Source organism: Labrus mixtus, chromosome 10 (genome assembly GCF_963584025.1).
Source record: "Labrus mixtus chromosome 10, fLabMix1.1, whole genome shotgun sequence".
NCBI classification, from domain to species: domain Eukaryota; kingdom Metazoa; phylum Chordata; class Actinopteri; order Labriformes; family Labridae; genus Labrus; species Labrus mixtus.
The window spans coordinates 25,293,227-25,318,056 of NC_083621.1; the positions used below are offsets into that span (position 1 = coordinate 25,293,227).

At 40.2% G+C, this 24,830-nt stretch overlaps 3 protein-coding genes across 3 annotated transcripts; 1 reads left to right on the forward strand and 2 right to left on the reverse strand.

Moving 5' to 3' along the window:
- Positions 1–2: 2 nt before the first annotated feature.
- Positions 3–8,829, reverse strand: setd7 (SET domain containing 7, histone lysine methyltransferase). Its single transcript, XM_061048809.1, has 8 exons — positions 8,688–8,829; positions 7,200–7,329; positions 5,765–5,966; positions 4,384–4,573; positions 3,516–3,597; positions 3,290–3,407; positions 1,730–1,887; positions 3–846 (listed from the first exon to the last, which is right to left on the reverse strand). The coding sequence occupies exons 1-8, from the start codon at positions 8,725–8,727 to the stop codon at positions 654–656; spliced, it is 1,113 nt and encodes a 370-aa protein (XP_060904792.1). The 5' UTR covers positions 8,728–8,829; the 3' UTR covers positions 3–653.
- A 2,993-nt stretch (positions 8,830–11,822) lies between these two features.
- Positions 11,823–14,050, forward strand: mgst2 (microsomal glutathione S-transferase 2). The gene is made up of 4 exons (XM_061048813.1): positions 11,823–11,978; positions 12,308–12,407; positions 12,808–12,960; positions 13,078–14,050. The coding sequence occupies exons 1-4, from the start codon at positions 11,918–11,920 to the stop codon at positions 13,187–13,189; spliced, it is 426 nt and encodes a 141-aa protein (XP_060904796.1). The 5' UTR covers positions 11,823–11,917; the 3' UTR covers positions 13,190–14,050.
- Positions 14,051–14,160: 110 nt separating this feature from the next.
- Positions 14,161–24,031, reverse strand: spdl1 (spindle apparatus coiled-coil protein 1). Its single transcript, XM_061048807.1, has 14 exons — positions 23,927–24,031; positions 22,530–22,691; positions 22,241–22,417; positions 21,595–21,789; positions 21,293–21,442; positions 20,532–20,630; positions 20,202–20,312; positions 19,966–20,106; positions 18,489–18,595; positions 18,121–18,241; positions 17,219–17,285; positions 16,887–17,093; positions 15,671–15,746; positions 14,161–14,559 (listed from the first exon to the last, which is right to left on the reverse strand). The coding sequence occupies exons 2-14, from the start codon at positions 22,689–22,691 to the stop codon at positions 14,433–14,435; spliced, it is 1,740 nt and encodes a 579-aa protein (XP_060904790.1). The 5' UTR covers positions 23,927–24,031; the 3' UTR covers positions 14,161–14,432.
- Positions 24,032–24,830: the final 799 nt, after the last annotated feature.

A 24,830-nucleotide genomic window follows, 5' to 3' on the forward strand; every position in this document is an offset into this window, starting at 1 on the left:
TGCTTTGATTTACTTTATGTTGGACTTCACTTAGTTGTGTTTGATTACAGAAAAATGGGTTAGAAAAGTGATACGATCCCACTGTTAGCTTTCTTGTAACAGTCATTATCTTCCGGAGTGCTTGTATGACAACACATTAGAAAATGCACCAAGTTCACATATAATGAATACATTAGTTACTGTAACATCAACTGTTTATACTTCAAGTTAGGTGAATAGGTCATAAATGTAGTTTGAAATGTATGGTTTGAGATGTTGAAGAAGTTCAAATGAACCGTAAATTAAAACAGATGAAATAAATATTGAACTCTGTTTCCAAAGTGGCTGTGCAAAATATTTGACAAACAGGAAACTGAAGTGAGAATAATTGCAACAGTATTTCAGCATATTCCTAATTTATGAGCACCAAATATGAAATCTTGTTTTCCATTTCTATGTGTGATGAGGACAACAGAGGTCAAATCAGACAGAGCAGCACCTCCAGCCAGAGAAATGTCCCAAATGATTTGGTGTGTTGCATAGTTCTTGTGTTGCCTAGCCCTCCTTTCATACAGCAGGGGATGTAAGTGCCATGAAGCTGAAGGAGTCCTGTAAGGTGGTACCCACAGGAAACGGAGTATTTTATCATCCAGACAGATTCTTCTGTATTCTTCTTACTGGCCACCGGGAGCTTCCTGTCTCTGCAGGAAGTCCTTCAGCTCCAGTTTGTACCAGTCAGGGGCCTCTGGGCCATTTTTCCCTTTGGCCTCGTGATCGTAACCATAAGCGACATACAGCTCGTCGTCTTTCTGCACGGCCCGCAGCGTTCGGATGCACTTGATTATCCCAAAACGGGGGTGGAGGAACCTGCACAAAACAGAAATAGAAACCATTGAAATTCTACAAAACAGACCTAAAGTGTTTCACTGCGCTTCAACGAGGAGAATTTACTCGCGGTCACACTGGCAATCCGAACTGTGCCTAAGCACGTCTCACCCCTAAAGTCCAGTTTGTTTTACCAGTGTGACCGCTCCGTGCCGTACTCAGGCATTTAGCACTCTAATGTGTCAAAGTATGTTTTTAGTGTTACTTTGTATAGAATTTTTACATTTGAAAATAGTTTTGTTCAGTTTTTTATTTTGTATAAGATAAGATAAGACACTTTATTGTCATTGTATGCGATACAACGAAATTTGGTTGGTAACAAACAGCCCAGCAGCAATCTGAGATTAAAATAAGATAAAAAATAAGATAAAAAAATATACTAAAATATATTAAAACAGCAGGTTAGGCACATACAACAGCACACAATACAAGTACAGGAATAAGTTATTGCACAGAGTAACCATATTGCAGCATGTTTAAAGTGCAGTATAGTCTCAAGTCTTAAGTTATGTTCTTTGCTTCCTGTTTGGATGAAGGCCTGCTCTTATTTTGGAGGAAAATAAGGTACTAAGGAAAGGTAGAAAGAAAGTTATGACATTAACTTAACCACAGAAAAAGGAACTCGCTACAGATTTCAGTAAATGAAAACAGCTCAAAGGGAGTCTTCCACTAAGCTGTGTGGGTTATGGTTAAAGCTGACCACTGTATCTTAATGTTATTATCGTAGGCCAGGTATCGCCATGGAGTAACAGGAGTAACCCAGCGATCCCTACCGTTGTATTCATTGGTACAGTTCTTGTAACATTTAAATCTTTTTGAGACTTGTTCCTCACTTGTGTATTTCTCTTCCTGTCCTTCTACTCACGGTTCATATTTGCAGTTGGGGGTGAAGGAGTGATTTCCTTTGTGACCCAGAGACGCACAGTATCTTTCTATGTGGTCGAACGGCCGCGGGACGTCGATCACCGTGTCCTCGTCCAATGAGATTGTGTTTCCGTTCATCGCCCAGTCCCTGCTGTCCACCTGAGGAGGCCACGAAAAATGGTTTAATTAGTACAAATAATAAAAACATTTATACATTATTAACGAACCAATATGTACCTCTGACACCTAGTGTTTAGAATTTGATACTGCAGTCAAAATCAAAAAATTGGGGAGAGTTGTCTCCCCCCGCACCCTTTCCGTTGAGTCGATGCACATGCAGGTTGCCGTGTCGTGGACAACTGAAGCTTCAGTGTATAGCCAACTCTGCATTAGCCTTGAAGCCTTTCTGTGTTCTAACCTCTCTCCATTTTTCAAAAGCATCTCCAATACTGATCCTAGTTTTACCTAGTTTCTTTCCCCGCAGAGCTCATTAGAAAAATGCAGAGGCTTTTTTTAAAGATTTATTTTTGGGCTTTTTGTGCCTTCAAAGGAGAGATAGGACAGTGGATAAAGTTGGAAATCAGGGAGAGAGAGAGGAATGACATGCGGGAAAGGAGCCACGGGTGGGATGTGAACCCGGGCCGCCCGCTTGAGACGACAGCCTCCATACATGGGGCGCGCACTAACCACTGCGCCCCAATGCAGAGGCTTTTTATGTCGGGTAGAATCAGTTCTATCTGAACAAGTTTGCTTCCTCGCTTCCATCGCTCCAACACCTGTTGGTTGGCAGTGATAACTGGTCTCTTATCTGGCAAACTGAGGGATATCCGAAACGTTGATTCCTACAAAAAAAACAACTGTTTTCACTCATTATTTGAAGCTTTTTTCAACTGTCATCTATTACGGAAACTTTGTTAGATTTTAATTTTACTGGACGAAGCCTGAGTGATGTCACCCATCTGTTACTGCAGGGGGCTTTGGAAGCTCATCATTCTTGAAATGCCCAACTCTCAGTCAACCTAACAACAGGCAGAGAGCTGGAGCTGAGGGCGGGTTTTAAGACAAACAGCATGGCGCCAACCTGTCAATCATGTCAGCTACGCTCTTAACTATGCATAACTTGTAACCTTCATAAAAATCCAAACAGATGCGTTAAAAAAAGTTCACCCTCCGTACATTGTGTTCCCCTGAGATAATTACTAATCAGACCTATATGGTATTTTGTACCAGGCTGTAAACATGTTAATGACTTTTTTTTTTAATGTGGTGTGTATGTGACTTCCGGGGCTCTTGCAGCTGGCTTCAAGCGGACCCTCGACGTAATGCAGGGTTTTTTATTTCAGCATTGGCTTCATTTTTAACACCAGAGGTTGCTGCTTGGTTCAAGCTGACTTAATGTTGGGATTTTCATTTTATAAATATTGCATCCAAGTTGTAATTTTCTAATTTCGAATGACTTCAAGGACTCTAAAATCTTGCCAAAAACCCTGGTTATACTCTTGTTTGGCTGTCACTGCTATTAATAGTTTCTTTCTCATTACTGGCGCTCCTTGTGTCATACCTCAGAGTGTGTGATTCGGACTCCGTTATAAAAAGCCATCACGGTGTCCGTCTCAGCGTCAGTCTTTGCAAACAGACCCTGTCCTGCTCCTTTGATCAGAGAGTCTGCAACAAAAACCCTGAAGATACGGTGACAGCATGAAGAGAAGATGGAACATTTATTCTGATTTTGAATTCTTGATTTGAGGGTAAGTCATGGATCAGGCTAACATAATGTAGAAACGTACATTTTGCTCTCATAAGGATCAGGCAGCAGAGTGTGTGTGGCGATGCAGGTTGACGTGGACTTGTCGTATGAGTAAACTGGACCTTTAAAAACATAGAGTGTTATGTTAGTACAAAAGCCTCCTTCATTAAATACAGAACAGCTCAAGCCTTACTAATCCAACTTCATATACAAAAAGTAAAAAATGACAAAAGAGCAACAGTTTTTAGACCATGTGTTCATTTTAAAGCCATTCGTGCCAGGAAGTGGGTGATCATTCTACAGTATACTCGGAAATTGGTCTCACCTTTAATAGGACGCTGCCATCGTTATAAATGAATGTAATAAAAGTAAGTCTTATACAGCGGATTTTACAGTCAGTCACTTTAAGGACCAATATTTATCTCTGACACGTGGCGTTTACAATGGGTACTACAGTCCAAATTCAAAACACTGTGCTATATGCAATGCGGGTATGATTTAATGCATAAATGGTAGATTTCATTAGACAGGTTCGATCTTTAAGCCCAATGGATCTGTTCTAATGTGGAGGTGACACTTAAAGGACTAATACAAAACTCTGACACCTAGTGTTTAAAATAGTTACTGCAGTCCAAATTCAAAACATTGGAGAGAGCTTTTTTTTTTAATATCTTTAACAAATTTATTTTGAAAACTTTTCACAATTTCGTGATTATTATTTTTGCTTGTATCATTGTTTTTTTTTAATCTTTTCTCATCTTTGATTGTAGCCTGAATAAGATCACTTTTTTTCTAGTCTCTACTTCAGCTTTTTACAATGTGTCGGTCCTTTGTAAAGTCAATTAAAGCCATTTAAAAAGAAGCTTATAAAGTTGGACATGTTTATGATTAATGACGTCTCCACTCACTGTTGGATGTGATTTCAAAGCGTGGTCTTCCGCTCTGATTGGAGATCAGGGTGGCGCAGCGAGCCTCAATCAGCTCGCCGTCCACAAAGCTTCCATAGAGGGCCGTGAGTCCGTCGGGGTAGATGTACGCTATAGAGTCACCGGTCAGCTCCCCGTCATTATTCACCTCACCAGACACACAGCCTCCATCCTAGACTCACACACAGTACACACCAACATGCACAACAGACACAGTTAACAAAGGTTGTTTACACTTTTGTTTCCGAGAGTTAATAAATAAATAAATACGGTTAAATGGTCACATGAGGAACCTTTAGTTTTGGCTCTTAGGGGATTTCATATTTCGTTACGTTTGCTGTAGTCAAACAGCCATCGAGTTGTAGAATGTGTTTTGTATTGAAATACTACTCAGTGTCCCTCCACATTTTCACTATCTACTGTATTTCAGCTGCTTATGAAAAAAAGAAATAATAATCATTCGTCTGATTTCTTCTAATGATTTACAAACTGGAACAAACGATACAGCATTATTGGAATCTTGATCCAAAGGCAACTGGACTAGTTGAAGATCTTGAAGACGTTACACCTCTCCTCCGAAAGGCTTCTTCATTTCTAAACTTTCTGGTGGGCAGAGCTAGAAATTTAAGCCTCTTAGCATGCAAATGATCGAGGATGACTCACATCACATCCTACCATGACCTGGATGACTGAGAACCTACTCAGACGACACAGCATTATCCTCTCATTTCCAGCATTCGAGCCTCTCACCCTTACTGCTTATTTTCACTTGTTCCGTGTGTTGCTGCATTTCGTCAGCGCCGCGGTTTTGCGCCATCGGACGGCACGCGCCCTGTCCCACTGGGTCCATGAGCAGCTGTACACAAGATGTTCTCAAGATCACAGGAGAACTACAAGATCACACGGGAATAAAGAGGAAACAACATGTTGCTTTGTCTTTCTGAGGTTGCTTTGTTGTTCATTCGGTGCCTGTGTTGGCGTAATGTTGATAGTGATGGGAAATACGATTTAAAGAATGCTCTGTGAGTTTCCTTATCTGTATATCTCTCCGGGTTGATCTAACCTGTCCAGCTTAACGCGTGCTTGCAGCTGGCTTGATCGAAAATGGACTTTGAGCGTATTTGAAACGGAGCAGTGTGTGGTGGCACTGCTGGCGAGCACGATGTGGAAACAGGAACATTGAGTAGAATGACAGCGGACAGCATTGTAGAGCGCAGTGCTGACGGACCGCAGCATGCACAGACTCTGTTGAAATTGGAAGTTGGGAGTGATATCAGAGTAAAATGGCCTCCATTGGTTGAATATGATGAACCTTATATGAAAACATGGCGGTTGTATTGCAGTGAGCACTCAGCGAACTCACAGGGTAGTAGACTTGACACTCTCCACAGCGGATGTTTTCTTTGTACTGGCCCTTAAAGACCAGGCGGCCCTCTCCATTGAACTCCTGAGCGGGCCCGTTCAGCTCGCCGTCAACGTAAGTCCCGTGGAGGACGCCGCCCTCTTCATATTTGTACACCCCCTGACCCTGCAGAGCATCGTCTACATAGAAACCCTCCATGGTGCTGTGGAGAAACGCAGAGGAGAGCTGCGATGAAACTTCAGCTATCAGTATGTCCTGTTACCTTAGATAAAGAGATGTAAACAAGGTCAGTGCTGTAACCATTTTTTTAAATGTATATAAATACCAGGGATGACCCCATGTAGTCATATTCAACGATTTGTACATTGGAGCCAATAAAGGATCATTCCATTCCAGCTATATGGGGGTGTTTATGTTTCCTCCAAATAATTCATGGCTCATAGCTTATCTTGGTATAAATATCAACTAGTGGTGTGCGATAAGACGATCTTAGATCGTGAAGGATGAGAATCTGTTGACGATCTGCCAAAGCAGAGAGATCGTAGAATAAGATACAGTTGAATTCTGCAGGGCTAAAAATAGAACAGAAACACAGGACTAGAAGTCTACTGTTTTTAAATGAATGTATTACTGTATGAAAATGTGACTGATGAACACTACAACAGATTTAAAAATACAAAAGAGGACACTGACAAAATCATATTTTTAAAGTGGTACAGAAAACTGTAAATTGTGTATAAAATGTGATCAGAATGAAGGGAAAGACATTTCTAGTGAGATCTTTTTTTGAGACCAAACTTATTACCACTGTTTTTGTGCATTTAAAAACTTTATACAGGGAAATATGTATGGTTGAACTGGTCAGTAACTTGCATATTAGTCTTAAAGATCAGTGTGAAAAAACAAGCGGCGACAAGAGATGTCAGTCATCGATACAGTCGTGTGTCTGCTGTATTGGACATGTTTAATATGGTTATGAGGTCATATTAATGCAGACTTAATAAGTGGGGGAAACGATGTCCTCTCAGAGTAAACTGTTATTCCAAGATTCGAAGACAAACAGTTTAATGATGGGGTTAAACTGAAATGAGAATATGGAACAATGGGCGCAAAATAACAACAAAAAACAATTGGGTGATCAGTCGACGATGGGCATAATATGACGAATCAAGTTGGACTATGTAAATCCTAAAACAGGGACAGGAGTAAAAAAAAAAACAGCCTGGTGATTAACACATATTCAGATGTCCAAAAATCAAGACAGACTCAAGAATGCCATCCCAGTGGTGCTACAGTCGATCTTTGGCAAAACGTGTTATCAACCTGAACATTTGATCCTGCCTTCTAAACGTAGACTAATACTCCATAGTTTGTTTAAAATGTACCGCTCTGATAACACATTTTAGGTGCTATGTGGCTGTTTTCTTTGCCGTACCTTCCATCAAAGAAGAAGAACTTGCCCTTCCCATTCTTCTCTCCGTGGGAGAAGTGTCCTTCAAAACGATCACTGGATGAGTATGTTACTGTGCAGAAGCCATGAGGCTGATCGTCCTCATCCAGAGGACCTGAATACACACACACACACACAGCAAAAAGAAACACACAAAGGAACAGTAACGAAGGTTTTTTTTTTATATATAAATACATTTTATTTAGTTTTTCAAAATTATAGAACAAAGAAATCCTGACAGGGCAGGATAAAACACACACAGACAACCATATGTAACAAGACAAAACATAAACAGACAATAAAAGACAATGATGATAGCCTCGTCCTGTGAGGAAGGCACTGAGGACCTGATCGGACACGCCTCAGATCAGAATGCCCAGCTGCCCTTCAACAGGACATGGCTTGAACATAGACATGGAAGGGGAGGGGATGGGGATGCCTATTCTGAATTGCATGTTAACACAAATACTAAAGAATACAAATTGATTCATATACCTATCTACTACATACATTTGCATGTACAGTTGTAAATAAACAAATTCATTGACCATATATATATTGGTTTCAAATTGTGATACAAAAAGGGGTCTGTGTGAGAAAAAGAGAGACAAACATATACATATAAATATACGCACATACATACACATGTAGCTTACACATACCGATACAAATCCAATAATAACCTCCAGGGCGTTAAACAGGAACAGTTAATGTGGTGGATATAACTTTTGACTCATCAGCTGAGCTGTCTGAGAGTTTGAAATGACACATTTAAAGATGCAGCAGTGATGTTTTCTTTTTACAGAGAATCATGATTAAATAAATAAATAATGCATTACTGTCAGACCTTAATTAATCGTGATTAACTAGTTAATGCTAACAGTCCTGGTTTAAAGCTGAAATCCTTTGGTCTCACTCATTCTTTTGGGCTCTCTAGTTACCCGCCATTACTTGTATGAGCCCACCCTGATATCAGAGGCTAGACACGGCCCTGGGTGTCTACAACAACATTTCAGACTGAAGTTGTAGTTTCATTCACAACATAACCCTGGATTCTGTCGCGTCACACAGTTTTCATTCTTTAATATGTGGGAACATTAAGGACACAGTGTAATTCAAAGCGATACAAACACAAAGTAACAACACGCCACACCTCTGCACCGTTACTAATCATCAGAAACCGGACGCACTTTGCAACAGGACTTGAAAAAACGAATATGTATCCGTTCTTGTTGTTTATTTTTGCTCTGGTTGACTTTATCCAGCAGCCACACTGTCAGTGGGACCCTGGTCTACTACAAGCCTCCCTCACTCGCTTGTCACGCGGGTTTCCTCCTGAAATAAAGTCCGCGGCGCGAGGCCTTCTGACTCACCGGCTTTATAACGGATTAAAAGTGAACCAGAAAACACACCTCAACCAAAACATCGTATCCTACCTAACGAGGAAACGAAGAGCAGAAATGTGGTGTTTACCTTCCACGACCTCTTCTAGGTTTTCGTCATCGCTGTCCATGCTGCACGAGGCTGCAGAGCGAGCAGCTCACCTCGTCTCCTCACGTCACCCACGAGGCGTCAGCCGCGCGTGTGATGAGTTCAGAGCTGATGAACACTTAAGCAGATGGGACAGAATGTCAAACCCATTAGTTCACAGATTTCGTTGACAGATTGGGTATCAGACTTATCTTGGATTTATGAGATCATATGATGCATGGCTTGGTGGGTTATGAGGAATCCAGTTTTTATCTCTTAGATAAAGTATAATTATTTATAAGAGTCAGTCATCATGACACAGCAACAAAAACAAGAAATCAAACATAACATTTTTCTAAATATTACTTAAAATAACCCAAATAATCAGCCAACAAAAACAAGAAAATGTCTCTTACTATGTTTTCTGGACAACTTTAAATATCTGGTGCCTAAACTACAGTGGCCCTGAAGGTAAACAGCAACCTTTCCTTGAGTGAAATGTTTTTACAGTTGACCTTCAAGGCCACCTTACAAAATTCAGACCAAAAATAAGTATATTTTACAGAAACAAAGAAAAGGTTAAAGAAAGACATTGTTAGTGTGAAGGGAAATGTCCTAAAACGTTGTTGAAATAAGGCTATTTACCGTGGAATATGGGAACAAATTTGCATCTTCTGTTTAAAACAGGAACACAGACCACATTTTAATGTAGGCTGAATGATTGCAGTCTGTTTAAAGAAAAATTATTAAAGGGAAATAACAAATGAAGGATGTCCCATGTTTTAAAAAAGAGTTTAAAAGACAAATTTTGTGATCCCAAGTTGTGTGAAGTTTTCTGTTTTTATTCATTAGCCTACATCTCAACACAAGTTCTGCTTCATGTGTGGTGCAGTAGAGTGTTGCTGTCTTTACAACATAAGGAGAGAGGTCAGGAAATGAATCAGTTTGACCAGAATGACCAAATATACCAGGATGAGGGAGGTGTCTTAAAAGATCAGAATGTAACTGTGCAAAGGATGAAAACAATTTCACAAAGCTATTTTGAGACAAAGTGGGTTATTTTTTCCTCACACAACATGACTTATGACAGAAGCACTAGCTGATAAGGTGAAGCAAGAGTAGTAACTAAGTACTTATTTTAAGCTATTTTTGATCATTATGAACCATATTTTTATTAGGTTCTTTCTTAAGCACATAATTCGAAATCAACATTCAGGGCAAATACGGATTCTGTAGTCGGAGGACTTCAGTTTTTGGTAACTTTGTTCTGCATGTTTGCAATTGTTGCAGAATTAATTATTTATTCCTGCCATTCTCTATTCTTTACTGATTCACATTCTATTTAAAAGACAATAAGTTTAATATTTCTATCGGCAATTTTAAACCTAAAGAGAGAAAAGGTTCTCTCTGGAGTTCCACAAGGATCAGTCCTTGGGGCCCTGCTCTTTAATTTATGCTCCTGCTGAGAACAATAATGAAGAAACATAACACTGCTTTCACCTTTCAAACACACAGTTGTACATTTAACTTACACCAGAGGAACAGCTTGTATAAACAATATAAACACCTGGATGTCCAGAAACTTTGTAAAACTAAGACTGAAATACATTTTGTTGGCTTTGACAATCATATCTCCAGCATTACTAGAACAGCATTTTATCATTTAAAGAACAAGTCAAAACTGTGATCATTCATAACCAAAACAGACTGTGGCTCAGTCGGTAGAGACGTCATCTCTTAACCGGAAGATTGAGGGCTTGATCTCCAGCTCCTGCAGCAATATGTCCGATGTGTCCTTGGGCAAGACACTTAACCCCGAATTGCTCCCGCTGCTCCATCAGTGGTGTAGAGTTGTGTATGAATGGGATTAGATACTTCTGATGGTGTCACTACAGAAACCTCTACCATCAGTGTGTGAATGGGTGTGAATGGGTAGGTGTGACATGCGATGTAAAAGCGCTTTTCGTAATCTGAAGAGTAGAAAAGCGCTGTACATGCTCAAGTCCATTTACCATTTAAAACGGTGACTGTTATGCTGTTATGTTAATACTCAATTTGCTCCCTGTACAACACACAGTCACCTTCAATATCCTATAATTAGTCCATAAAGCTCTCAATGGTTCCACTCCTAAGTACATTTCTGACCTGCTCACATGTAGTTCAAACTGACCCAGACCCTCGGGTCATAAAACTGGAGGTCTGATAGTCGTACCAAGAATTAGATGGAAGTCCGGAAAGGAGGCCTTATACTGTGGTCCTTCCCTCTGGAACAAACTACCTGCTGACCTGAGGTCCATCTCCAGAGGTGCTCCTTGTCAACAGGCAAGGCTGGCAACTGCTTGGGGCCCCAGGCCAGTAGGGGGCCCCTGAGGTCTGACAAACTTTAAACCATAGCAGTGACCCGAAATGTGCAAATTTTGCAATGACAGTAAGAAACCCCCCTAAGGGGGCCCCATTTGACAGCTCTCACCCTCGGTGCCCTGCTAAGCATTATTGCAGTGAATACCAAAGGTTGTTGAAGAGGAATTATCTGTCTATAGAAAATATAGATAGATAGATAGACAGATAGATAGATAGAAAACAGAAACAGGAAACAAGAGGAAGAGGAGTAAACATGGGGACACTGGCAGGCATGATAAATGCGAATGTAGGGCCCCTAATTATTTATTGCCTGGGGCCCAAACAGACTCCCGAATCACCACTGTCCATCACAACTATCTTTACTTTTAAAGCTGAACTTAAAACCAAATCTAATTTATCCCAAGCAAAAGTTATTGACTGTGTGTGTGTGTGTGTGTGTGTGTGTGTGTGTGTGTGTGTGTGTGTGTGTGTGTGTGTATACATGTTAACACGTTTCACTGGTTGTATGTACAGTATGTTATTATTTTTATTTGATGCTTTTTGGTGTTTAATGTGTCTGATGTACATTGGGTGCGTGTTTTTATTGATTTCATATTCCTCTCTTATTCATGATGGTTGAAATAACGTAAGAATGTCACAATGTAAAGCACAATGAGCTTAGCTGTAATGAAATGTGCTTTATAGATAAACTTTCTCTTCTCTTCTTGTGTGTTCAGTAGCAGAGCAGAGCTTTGATAACATGACAGCGCTTGTTGTGGGATGTCCTAAATCAAAAGCTCCCCACCCCCAGGATGTCTGTTCTGCTGGTTATGTAAAGTTCACTTTGTACTTCATGAAGACTGAGCATTGTGCGTTTAGTTTTCAGCAGAGCCATGGGATCAGACTCCCCTTTCTTGTTGGCTGAAGTGACTCTTCTGTCGGCCCTACAAATGGGTGAGCTGAAAATATCTTTATATCTATTTAACCTCACTGTTAAAGATTCACAAAGTGCTTTTCTCACACTCTCGTAAACTTGTGTGGGAGTTTTCCATGTTAAACTAGGAGCCGTACCCGTACGTGACATACCAGAGATAAAGAAAACTATACAAAAACCTTTTTTATTCATGCTCTGATGTAATGCAACAATGATAAGCTTTGAAAGTTAAACATGTCCTCTGTAGACATGCAGGCTTTCAGCAGACTGAAAAACCTGTCTGTCCTCTACGTACGTAAATGTTATGAGAGAGATAATTAGGACCTGGATTAAGTCTGTCTCCTTGCAGGTTACCTGGCCCGGCGGGTTGGCTTGTCCAGGATGGCCCATAAAGTCCTGCCTCCTGCTGTGACTGGACCTCCAGAGTTTGAGAGGACTTTCAGAGCACAGTGAGAGAACTAACACGTCTCTTCTTTAACTTGTTCAACACAGACTACGTGTCATATATTCTACAATATGTGTTATATAACGGTTAAGAAAACTTAAATCTGCACAACAAAGTGTGTGCAATGCATCTGTCAGTCCACTGTGAAATATCTCAACAACAAGCAGTGGTTCATGGTACCCAGAGGATGAATTCATCTCGTTTTTCATCCTACAATACATGTCATAAATTTAAACACTGTTTATTGTAGTCTTCGGGGAATTTGTTTTTTAACATGTACATACTGGGGACACAATGCTCAGTCTCTGGGGATTACTGATCGAAGTGTTTAGTTAACCCTAAAATGGGCAGACTTGTATAAATGTTTTGGAAAATTAAGGAATTGTGTGTGTGTGTGTTTGCAGTCAGAACTGTGTGGAGTTTTACCCTCTCTTCTTGGTCACTCTGTGGACCTGCGGCATGTTCTTCAATGAGGCGACGGCAGCTGCAGCAGGTCTCGTCTACATGATCGGCCGACAGATTTATTTCAACGGATACATCAATTCCAGCAAGAAAAGGTGGATTATAAACCATTACGCTTACAATATGATTGAATGTTTAATATGTTTTATCAAATGTTTTTATTGTTATTTGAAGACTGTGATAAAGTTGACTTGGTGCCTTCTGGTTTGCAGGTTACCTGGATTTTTTCTGACCCTGGCCGTCCTCGCCACTCTGTCCCTGCTGGCTTTTCTTGGAATAATGCGAGGAATATTACACAAATACTTTCACATCCACCTCGAATGAATAACACATAACACATTTCAGCAGAGGGGTCATTAGAGAAAACAAGGTTGTGAACAGGATACTCCTCTGCAACTTTTTGAATGATGTTGAATAAGTGTTTTGTATTGAAATGAGGGCTGTCAAACCAGTGATTTTTAATTTAAATCGTGATTAATCACTGAATTTCTATAGTTAATCACAAGTTTCCCTTTAAAAGTAGAGACAGTAGGGGTTCTCAGGTCAGCAGGAAGTTTGTTCCTGAGAGAGGGACCATAGTAACTAAAGGCCTCCTCTCTGGATTTTGATCGAAGTACGGCTAAAAGACCTCCATCTGATGATCTGAGTGGCCAGGTAGCAAGGGGCGTGTCTACAGGGTTTGGCCAGGGGTTGCACGGCCCCCCCTTTAAATCTGGCTGTCCCTCCCAGGTGGCACCCCAAAATCCAAATCTTTGATTGGCTATTTGCCTCATCAGAGGCGGGACTTAAATTAAAATTATAGTAATTTTAGATCACTCAACTTTTTCATTTAGTTATGGAAGGCATCTTGTGACGCCCCTCTCAGTGTCTCACGAGCCCCCATTGGGTCCCAATCCCCACTTTAAGAACAGTAGAGTCTGGAGAAGATGTCTTGGTAGAAACTAACTGTATGATGGTAAATAAGATTTTAAGTCAGCCATATCTTAATACCATAGCCCAGGGATTCCCAAAGTGGGGGTTGCGAGATGCCTCCAAAAAACCAAAAATACAAATGTAAAATTGTATATTTTACATAGCCTATTGCCTTCTCATTGTTAAAGTGTATACATAGAAATGACTTGTATTCTGCTTCTAGCCTTTTTTTTGCGATAAAATACTCTAAAATAAATCCTTTTATGTTTTCTAGGATGTTGTATTCTTTTGTGTGAACAGTGTTTGGATAGGCCTTTGAGTGTGCACTGCATATATTCAAACATATCATGAAACTTCATTTTTAGATTCATGTTCATAAAGATTTATAGGTTTCATATCTGCATATTTAAGGGTTAATAATGTGGATTAAACAGCGGAACAAAACAACAGTTACATGGTAAAAATTGATATATTTTAATGATAACGATACAAACTATTTTCAAAACACTTCAGATATTTTAGCAGCATGCAAACACAAATATACATTTATATATATATATTGTACATCCACATGTGTGTGACAGCTCAATGTTCAGATGAGTCCCAGGCCTTCTCATAGACTGTAAATCAAAGTCTCCTGATACAGTCTGTGGTCTTACTGCTGAGCACACTGGTTCTCCATGGTGCTGTTTGAGCCCACATGGATCATCTCCACTGTTCTCGGTTTCTTTCTTCTCTCCTCTCTCTTGTTCTGCTGCTGGTTCTCCTCAGTCACAGGAGAGCTGAGGGCGGGATCACAAATACACACGGTGATCACTCAAATATAATATAAAATCAATCAATGTGTAAGTTGACTGGGCAGGAAACAGAGGGAATAGTGGGATAGAAAATGTATAAACACATTCTTTCTCAGTTGTCATTTGTAATATTTTTCTCAAAGATATTTTTGATTTTATTAGACAGGACAGCTGAAGAGAGACAGGAAATGATGGGAGGAGATGGTGGGGCCAACATAAAGCAAAGGGCAGAGGTCGAATTCGAACCCACGGCCGCTGTGACGAGGACTATAAGCCTCCACACAGGGTGAGCGCTACATTACTGACATATCTTTCTGGTGCCCCGTCATTTGTAATCTTTTATTACGTTGTCACTGTTCTGACAACGGATGTTATAATATGTTTCAGGTAAATAAAAAATGAATACAAATATGGACAATTTACATATTTTTGGAAACAAAATAAATTGCAAAACTTGTTTTAAACCAGCAGAGGGCGCTATCTGCTTTTGGCTTCTCGTTCTCCTGTTTGTGCATGTGTGTAATTCAGGCCTATGTGTGTGAGAAGCATGTCTCTCAATAACAGAGTATAATAATAATAATAATAAAAAAATATATATGTACTGTGTATAAAAATAAACCAAACTCCAGGGACAGTGGGGTGACCGGTCTCTGAAAAGTTTGGGACCTGACCTATATGACAGCTTAAAAAAAATAAAACTACTGCTGACCTCTGCAACTTGCAGTCCACTTCAAATGAGATTATATTACTTTCATGTTTGATTAACTGAGCTCTTGCTATGTTTTACGTAAGAAAAACTGATATCTATGAAAGCTCTGTTGGTCACAGCACAGACTGAGTAGAACAGAAACACACTACAACACAGTGTCACATTTTTCAGACAGCAGAGTGAGAATTATGTTCAGTGAAATGAAAAGTGAGGAGGTCCCAACTGCTGAAAAGAAACAATGCTAAACCCCTTCATAAGGCTTTATAAATAAACACAATCAGACTGTGCAGCTCAACATTGAACCTGATGCAAAAAAAAAACATATTCACATTTTGACCTTGACTCTTTCACACACAGACACACACTCACACTCACACTCAAACTAACCTGGGGTTGGGGATCACAACAGGCTCATCTCCGCTGATCTTCACACACTTTGCAGGCCGCGGCTCAGCGTGGGAGACTGCAGCACAAAGAGGGGGTTATCAACAGGTCAGCTCTACCACAAAAAATGCACCAAATACTAGATTCATACTGAACCAGCACGCATTTAAAGTCTACGGTTGTCAAACATGTTGAATACTTGTCAACCACCTGTTTTAAAACGATACAATCCCAATCATATTTGAATGATCAACAGTACTGAAAAAGAACCAAAGCTTTTAAAAAAAGAGAGAGAAGACTGTCTACATTGTGACAATGTATTTTTGAAATTGAGACATTGTGCAGGAGTTTACCCTGACATTTATGGTACTATAAAATCAGAAATATAAGACGCACCGGTAAATAGGACACAGTTTTGTTTCGTTTTTTTTTTTGGGGGGGGGGGGGGTGTCTCACAGAGAGAAAAAGTTTCAAACCGTCTTCCTGTCTGATGATATCCATTGTGTTCAGTAAAGTCCAACACTTGGACAAGTTGTGCAGCTGTGTTGCTCTTTTAGTTCCATCTGTTTTCACTTTGTGAAGCTTGCACTCCTATTAGCTACAGTACGGTAATTAAACTCTCTGTCCATAGTGAAAGTTGTTGTAGTCCGGACCAAGTCAGGGCGACTTGGTCAGCTGGTCACTCCTTAACTTTAAGAGGAGTCTTTCAATCAAGCCAGCGCTCCACAAACTTTATTTACTGAACAGTATACCAACGTTTTCTTAAGATGTATGATTATGAACTAATGAGGGAGAAAAGATGTTCAGATGCACGCAGCCAGCCTGGTCTGCGTTGTTATCCAACACAGCTTGCAATACACGATGAATGGGGGGAACTTTCAATCGTGTCGGGTTGTGTGCAGCGTGGTGGTGGCAGTGGCTGAACTTGTGTTCATGTGTTTTATACCGGTTTATTGGTTGCACTGTATAAAGGAAGCAGCTGATTTGTTAGATGGACAAAAAAAGGTATTAAAAGTGCATCTAACATTCCCCGCATTTTATGGTAATTTAAAACAAGAAATGATGCAACATTGAGTGTCAGGGCTTCACTGCGTTGCTGTTGTATTGATCAGATATCCATATCATTTGATTTTCACTAGAAAAATACTTAATTTTAAAATGATTGAATATTATGGTGAAAAGCCTATTCGACTCTGTATCAAGCAACAAAGTGACTGACCTCCGGTGTTCACATCTTGTTTGGAGCTCAGAGCCTCAGCTGTAGAAGAAGAGTCCACTTCAGAATCTGCAGTCTTCGTGTTTGTGACCTCCACCTCCGCAGCAACAATCTGCTCGACTTTATCGAGCGTTGTTTCCTCAGAGCACAAAGTGACATCAACAGGAAGCTTCTCTTTCTTTCTCTTTTGGATCAGGTTCTTCTTTGAGTCTGAGGGAACATGTTGCAGTCACATGGAAACATTAAAACAAGCAACAAGTCCTCTGATTTCCATTGACATCACCGGAGACTCATGAAACGTTGTGTGAACATGAGTTTGGTATCACTGTTTTCACCTTTAGGTTCATATTTGTGTTGCAGCTCCTCTACTCGCAGCTGCAGTTTGATCTTGTCGCTCTGAGTCTGCAGCAGGAGGAAGAGAAACAAGTTGAGTGTGAAGGAGTTTGCTTGCAACTTTTTTGTACTGAAACAAAGATTTAAGTAGTAAATGCCTTGCCTTGACCACAAAAACAACCCCTGTCAGACGGGTGGTTGGACATTTAAAGTCTGCTTCAAGTCCTGTCATCAAAAGATCTTGGATCTCAATTTTATCTTAACATGAAGGATTTAAAACATTCCACGTCTGGGTGTAAGTGAACAAAGATATGAGCTAAGCTAACGTTAGCAGCAGCTCAGCCCTCAGCCCCTCCTGAGCGTCTCGGTCTGCTGAGGAGCCTCCGAGGAACAGATCTGTTTCTACATAAGCTGCTCTATTCAGTGACACTTTGTATTTCTCTTTTGTTAAAATATGAAGAAGACAGAAGTACAAATGTGTGACAGAAAACTTTAGCTCATGTGAATAAGAAGAATAAAAGATTATAACTGCCTTTTTTTAAAGGCCTCTGCCATTATCAGGTTACTCATCAAAGTGAAAACCACACGTGTGTTATTGTGTGAAGGGTTTATTATTAATAGTAAGCAGAGTCTGTAACTGAAACTTGACGCTAAAGAAGAGCTACAATAAAAGGACCGAACACTGGCATCATTGTATCTTCAAACTGTCTGACAGACTGAAACACCTGATCTCTGTAGCTTTTCTTAACAGGACAGACAGGTCAAGTCAACATGGTCACTAGCGTATATCAAAACATGAACCTTCAGGATCCTATTTTGAGAGACAGATGTGTACGTGCGGCTTCCAGCTGTGTATCCACAGTGTTCATGGAGAAACAGGTTCACATTCAGAGCTTCCTGTTACCTGTTTGAGCAGACGCTCAGATGAATAGAGTTTCCTCTCCAGCTCCAAAGCTCTCTGACTCTCTGACAAAGATTTCATCCTCTGCAGGGAGAGTTCATCCCCAAGACGCTCTGCATCCTTCCTGAACACACACAGCGACAGAGATTCAGTCAAAGGCATGAGTGGAGATGAAATAAATAAAAAGGATATAAGGTAAAGGAAAAGACAGGTTTTATAATTGCGGTTCTCTGCAGAGTTACAGGACTGAATTTCTCACCAGAGATTCAAGTGTAACGGTCACAGAATATGTATTTATGAAATGATGTTTATTAATGTTTTTATTTATGTTATTGATTAAGAGAGAAACAGAACAAACAGATTAAACTCACACTGTGTTGTTGAGCTTCATTTTGAGCAGGTCGGTGTAGTACGTTTCATCTTGGCCGTCAGCGCTTTCTGCTGGAGCTGGATTAGCTGGCTGAGACTTCAAATTCATCTATACACACACACACACACACACAGACACACACACACACAGACACAGACACAGACACAGACACAGACACAGACACACACACACACACACACACACACACACACACACAGTTTATATCATCTAAGAACATATTGTTTAACAAGTACACATCACTGCGATGATAATATCCTATCCTTTTCAGGTTTTGAACAGAAGTCATGTTGAGGCTGAAACATCAGATTAAGTTGAAGGGGAATGTTCCTATTTTAAACCTGAGACCTGTTTGTATTGTTATCTTTAAGAGCAAACCCCTTGAAGCCTTAAACCAAACCAGGTCCACTGAAAGTTCTTGTTAGGTATTTGTCTGAATAGGGATGGATCATAATATTCTATTATTCATTTATTTATAATGAATTTTATATAATCTTAAAAATTTATATTTTTACATTATATTTTTACAGGCCCCTGGTTGTAATGAGGGACTACTGCCAGACATTGGCAGTAGTATATCTGAAATCTGTTTGCTAACACGTTTAAATCACAAAAGAAGAAGAAAGCATTAGAGTCAGGTGCCGCTAAAACGTCTGTGGTTTGAAATCTGGAACTGGACAAAAAGCGAAGAGTTTTTTGTGGAGCTCCTTTAAAAAAATAAGGTTAAACTTTTTCCAGGTAAAAACTAGCACATGAGAAGTCTCCACACACTAGCTACAGTATGTTTACATCACACTAATAGTTGGAATGAAAACCTGATCAGAATAAAAAAGTGTAAACATATAAACACGTCAGTTAGAAGAGAATGATCAGATCCAGCTCATTCACAAAGACTTTTCATTCTGATCCAGAGGAGTGTTTTATGCTGGATTAAAGAAATGTTGCTCATGTAAACACAGCGACTGACATGAATTAAGACTGACTAGAGCTGTGAAAAAGACATGGTCTCTCCCCTTCCACATGGGGCGGAAGGTGTCTTTAGATAATGAGGAAATAGTTCACAGTCATTATCAAATTGTATTTTTGCTTGGACTGTCCAACCCTATTTCTAAGTGTCTGACAATTTTACAGCAACAATCCCTACAGACAGGGAGAGATCCTTTTTGTTCAAGAGTTGGATCTTCACATCCCTCTTATCAAAGCCGCCAGACTTAGTAAAAACATGAATCTGAGCCTTTCATAGACAGCAAAACCTTTTACGTGCTCGAGTCTGCAAATGATCGTGAAAGGCTTAAAGGTCAGCCAAGACAGTGAAACCACTCGGTCTGAATCAATCTTAAAGGTTTTTAGTTATCAGTCAAATATAAAGCTGTGGGAACTGAATCAAACAGACACTGATTTATAACACTCCCGTTATGTTTACTGATGTTATAAAAGACGTGTCAATGTGATTGGCTTACCTCCACCTTCTCCAGTCTCTGCAGTTTAGTCATCATATTTTGGATCTCTCCGTTTTTCTCCGACAGCATTGACTGGAGTCTCTCCAGCTGAGCCGGGTCGGCTCGGGAGCCCTGCAGCTGCATCAGAGTGGCGATCTGGACCTGACAGACAAACACACATCCATGGTGTCATTCAAGTTACAAACAACAAAGAATGTATATAGAGCTCAGGATTGAACCTCTTTAACAGTCTTTACCTTCATGCGCTGCAGCTGCTGCTTGCTGAAGGCGTATTGTTTCTGCAGAGACTGATACTGGACCTTCATACTGATCAGATGTCTCTCCATGTCGGCTCGCTTATCCTCCAACTGAAACACAGACATTAAACGTCTGCTTAGTGATTTTTAACTTCACAGAGTAAGACTTCATGCATGATGACGTTCCAATCCGTGTAACGTTGAAATGACAGCTATTTGTTGTTAATGTGGAAACTTTGAGCGTGCTTGGAATAATTTTAACAAAAGTTTAATCCAGTGTATTCCTTGGTGTTGGTTTTCTGAATGTTTGCAGCTGCATTTTGTGCCTACCTCAGCAAACAGGGAGTTTCCTTTGCTGTTGGGATCCTGCGCCTGCTGTAGAAGCTGGTCCAACTGGATCTGGAGGTCCCTGTTGGTCTCACGAGATTTCTGACGGATGCAGAGACATTCAACATGAGCAAACAGTCGCAGAGATACACACAGTCTCAATGATAGTGTGATCGTATCCACTAGAAGTTGGTCACTGCCTGATAGACTTTTTCATTCAGCTAATATCACGGCCGTCTGAAACCAAATGCTCCTGTTTCTGAATATGTATTTGAAGAATTAAAGAGACCTAATGTTTCTCCTGAAGATCACAGATGGCTTGGTTATATGATTAATGTGCTTTACAAAGACTGAACACATGGAATACTGAGGAGCACAGCAGACAGGATTTCACTTTAAAGCAGCATAGTAGTTTTCACATGTGAACAGACAGGACGGGGGTCACCTGAGGTAAAATGTGACGAAAAAAAAACCAAGACGAAGCAACAGAATCCACTATAAGTTGCTATAATGAGAACGTCAGATGGTTGGTTAATCTCAGGAGGACAAATAATATTAAAATGATAAAAGGCCCGAGCATATAGACTTTGGCTACCTTGAGTATTGAACGTTAACATTCCCGCTCAAATCAGTATGAAAATATGTTTTTTAATGGTGACGTGCACATAAAAACAGCAGGTTAATGTCTCAGAGCAATCTCAGTTAACTCTACTTATTTCAGTTATTCTGTGTACAAGTGTAGTTCATTGTGTTGTTATGGTTACCTCTAAAGAATTAAAGCAGGAAACAGCCTCTTTCTCTCTCTCCTCTTTCTCCTCCGTGATGCGCTCCAGCTGTCTCTGCAGGCTGCTGTTGGTCAGCTCCAGCTGCTGCTCCCTGTACTGACACTCCTGCAGCGTCTGCTCCAACTCCACCTGGGAGATTTCAAACAACAACATTTGACTTATTGATTAAGACAACTCCACCTGATAGATGTCTGGAGGATACTGGGATCAGGAAAAGAAGCAGCTTGTTACAGAAAGCTTAGAGTGTCAGCCTGTCGCTGGGTACGTCTGCTCCCCCTCACCTTAACGGTCTCCAGATCCATGATCTTCATCTGCACCTCCATCATCTCAGACGTCATGGAGCTCTGCGTGTGCTCGTTCAGAGCTCGCAGCTCCTCCATCTTGTTATTTAGAGTCTCGGTCTGAACCTCCAGTTTGTGTTTCAGCTGTTTCTCACTCAGCTGCGATTCCTCCAGAGCCGACTGCAGCCTCAGCATCTGAGAGACGAACACAAACACACATCAGCTGGCACTGTGAGTAATAACATGTCTCCATGAGGTCCTGGTCACTCATTACACTTTATTAGACTCTTAATTATAATGGTTTATAGCACAATATTTGTTTTCATAGTTTGATCTATTTTCCAGGATGAGAAAGGTAACATCAGAGATCATTCAGTGAAAATCACATTTTTAAAATCATCTTACAAACAACAAGCTTTAATAAGAAGAATGTCTGACCAATGCTATAAAATAACTAACAGGAGCGACTAAAGCTTTTAAAATGAACGTCATGTCTCACTGTTAATATTCTTTACTTAAGAGCAGACTGGAGGAGTGATGGTTCCAGTTGTCTCGCACTAACATGTCTTTGTTTCATAGTAATAAATATCTGCAGTGAACAGACATTTGAAGCAGACAAGAAAAGAGGAGAACATCGATTTTTGACCTTGTTGTTGAGCTCATTCAGAGCTGCGCTGTGGCTCCTCTCCAGCTGCTCCTGTCGCTCCTCCAGCTGCTGTCTCTGCTGGTTCCTCACACAGTCGTAATCTGACTGCAGAGACTCCAGCATCCGACTCTTCAGCTCCACTTCCTTCTGCAGGGAGTACTTGTTCTGCTCGAGGGCCTTTGACACACAAATCACAAGAAGCCAGGTGAAGAAGTAAAAAAAATACCGTAGAATAATCCAGAGAGAGCCATTGGTTAACAGATTTCCAGGCGTGTACGGTGTGTTGTACCTCACGCTCGTTGGTCATCTCCACTCTCTGTTCGTCCAGTCTGCTCTGCAGTTCTATCTGCTGGTTGAGGAGAGTCAGGCCAGCCTGAGCAGCCTGATGGAGCTGCTCCTCTTTCTCCCTCAGCCGGCTCCTCAGACGCTCGATCTCTTCTTCGGCTCCCATCTGGGAAGAAAAAGGAAAACAAAGGGGGATGTTTTATTTAAGCTTGACGGCAATTAATGTCGTCTCTTAAGAACGACCCATCCTCTCATTGAGATGACCTGTCTAATTTAAGATTAGATACAATAACGAAAATACCACACAAAAGATGGATTAATGGTACTGGTGGGGTAACGTAGGTTGAAGGGTGGAGAATACTGAGTCAGGATTGTCACAACTCAAGATTCTCTTATAAAATCAAACAAAGCTGATACCCGTTTCAATACCACAGACTACATTACACAAATGACGTTTTAATACTGAAATGTTGCCAAGAAATTAGTAACAGTTGGGTCAGGGCCGACTGGCTGAATCAGCCCGATGTGTCCTTGAGCAGAACACTTAACCCCAAGTTGCTTCCGCTGCTTCGTCGGTGTGTGAATGTGTATGAATGGATTAGTTACTTTTGATGGACGCTTTAGATAGCAGCCTGTGAATGTGTAGGTGTGACCTGCGGTGTAAAAGCACTTTGATTAGTCAGAGGACTAGATAAACTCTACTCAAGTCCATTTACCATTAACTTTTATGTTTGAGTTTTTTGTGTACTGTGCTGCTCTGTTGCTCCATGTAAAGCACTTTAGTCAGCTGTTGCTGTGTGTAAATGTTCTTTATAAATACATTTGATTTATTGATTGAATTTGCACATGTGCTATGTTTCATACTAGAGCCCGACTGAAAGAAACCAGTATCTTTCATATTCATACAGACTTTAAAATGTTTTGTTTATTCTCTCTTATTGATGTTTACTGACAGCGTGAGTGCTGGTGTTTAATCGACTTTGATATGTTTAGTTTAGTGATAGCATTATTAACAAAAACACCATGAAAAGCTTGTTTGTGTAACATACACCCTGATCTGTGACAACACATCACAAAGTGTGCAGAAAACACGACAGCGGAATACAAAAGAGTGATTTATTATTAGTTTGGTGAACAGGTACTCTGTAGCGAACTATCTTCAGATAACTTTGACATCTTTTGACACATAGGTAACCAGGTAAATAGGTAACTTTTATTTGCCCCAAAATGGCGCTTTGTTTCCTTCACAACTGTTTAAATCAGACGAAATGCTGTTAAATCCGTTAACGTCATGTGAGGAAACTAAGCAACTCTACTATTTTATCTCTTTAATTCGAACCTTATAGGATACAAAATGAACAGCAGCCTATAAAATAAAAACAAATAAACATGTTAATTTACCTTCTCACTGATCGGTTGTTTGTCAAACCGCCGCTGTTTGAATCCAGCTCTCACAAAGTCCCGCGAGATTGCACAAACGAGAATTGGTTCTGATTGGCCAGGCGGGGAAAAGTTCAGTCAATTGCGTACCATCTTCTTCTTCTTCTTTTGTTTTTTTGTTGGTGGATCGCAAACAGCTCAAAGGTGCCTACCGCCACCTACTGTACAGGAGTGTGTAGCATCATGTCATTCACCTTCTGCCAACCTTGTGTAATATAAGAATGACTAAAGAGCCCTCCTCACACCATTGACATATCAGCTTTGAAGCATAATACTGACGCAGTCAGGTATCTGTTGCACAAAAATTAAGTTAACTAATGAATAAAAATAAAATTCAGAACAATAATTGAAAAAAACCCAACAAATTCTGGGATTAAAAAACTGTTTTTTGTATTAATGTCACTACAGATATAAAGCCATGTAGACATAAAAACAAAATAGACATACCTATATTCATCTTCTATTTCATTTTTTTAATTCAACTGTAAGGTTTTGATATATTATTATGTGTATTAGTAGTAATAGTTTAATTTCAAATTTCTATTTAATTTGTTTGTGGAAAAATGTAGAGACTCCAAACAAGAAATAACCAGAGAGTAATCTACATGTAATGTGTCGGAGATTTTTGGGTAAATAAACACTCAGTTTTGTAAAGAGTCCTAAATGTTTCAAAATGTTTGTCCTTAAATTTTGGCCTCAAGAACTCATCACCCCTACCTTTTTGTGTTCAATGTGTGTATTCTCTGTTGTAATTCCTTGTTGTCACAATAGGTGGAATAATCACGATGGTGTATCGTGAAGGTAAATCAATGGCAGGTGAGCAGCAGCAGTTTGTTGAGTGTAGCTTGGACTGAACTTTTAGCCT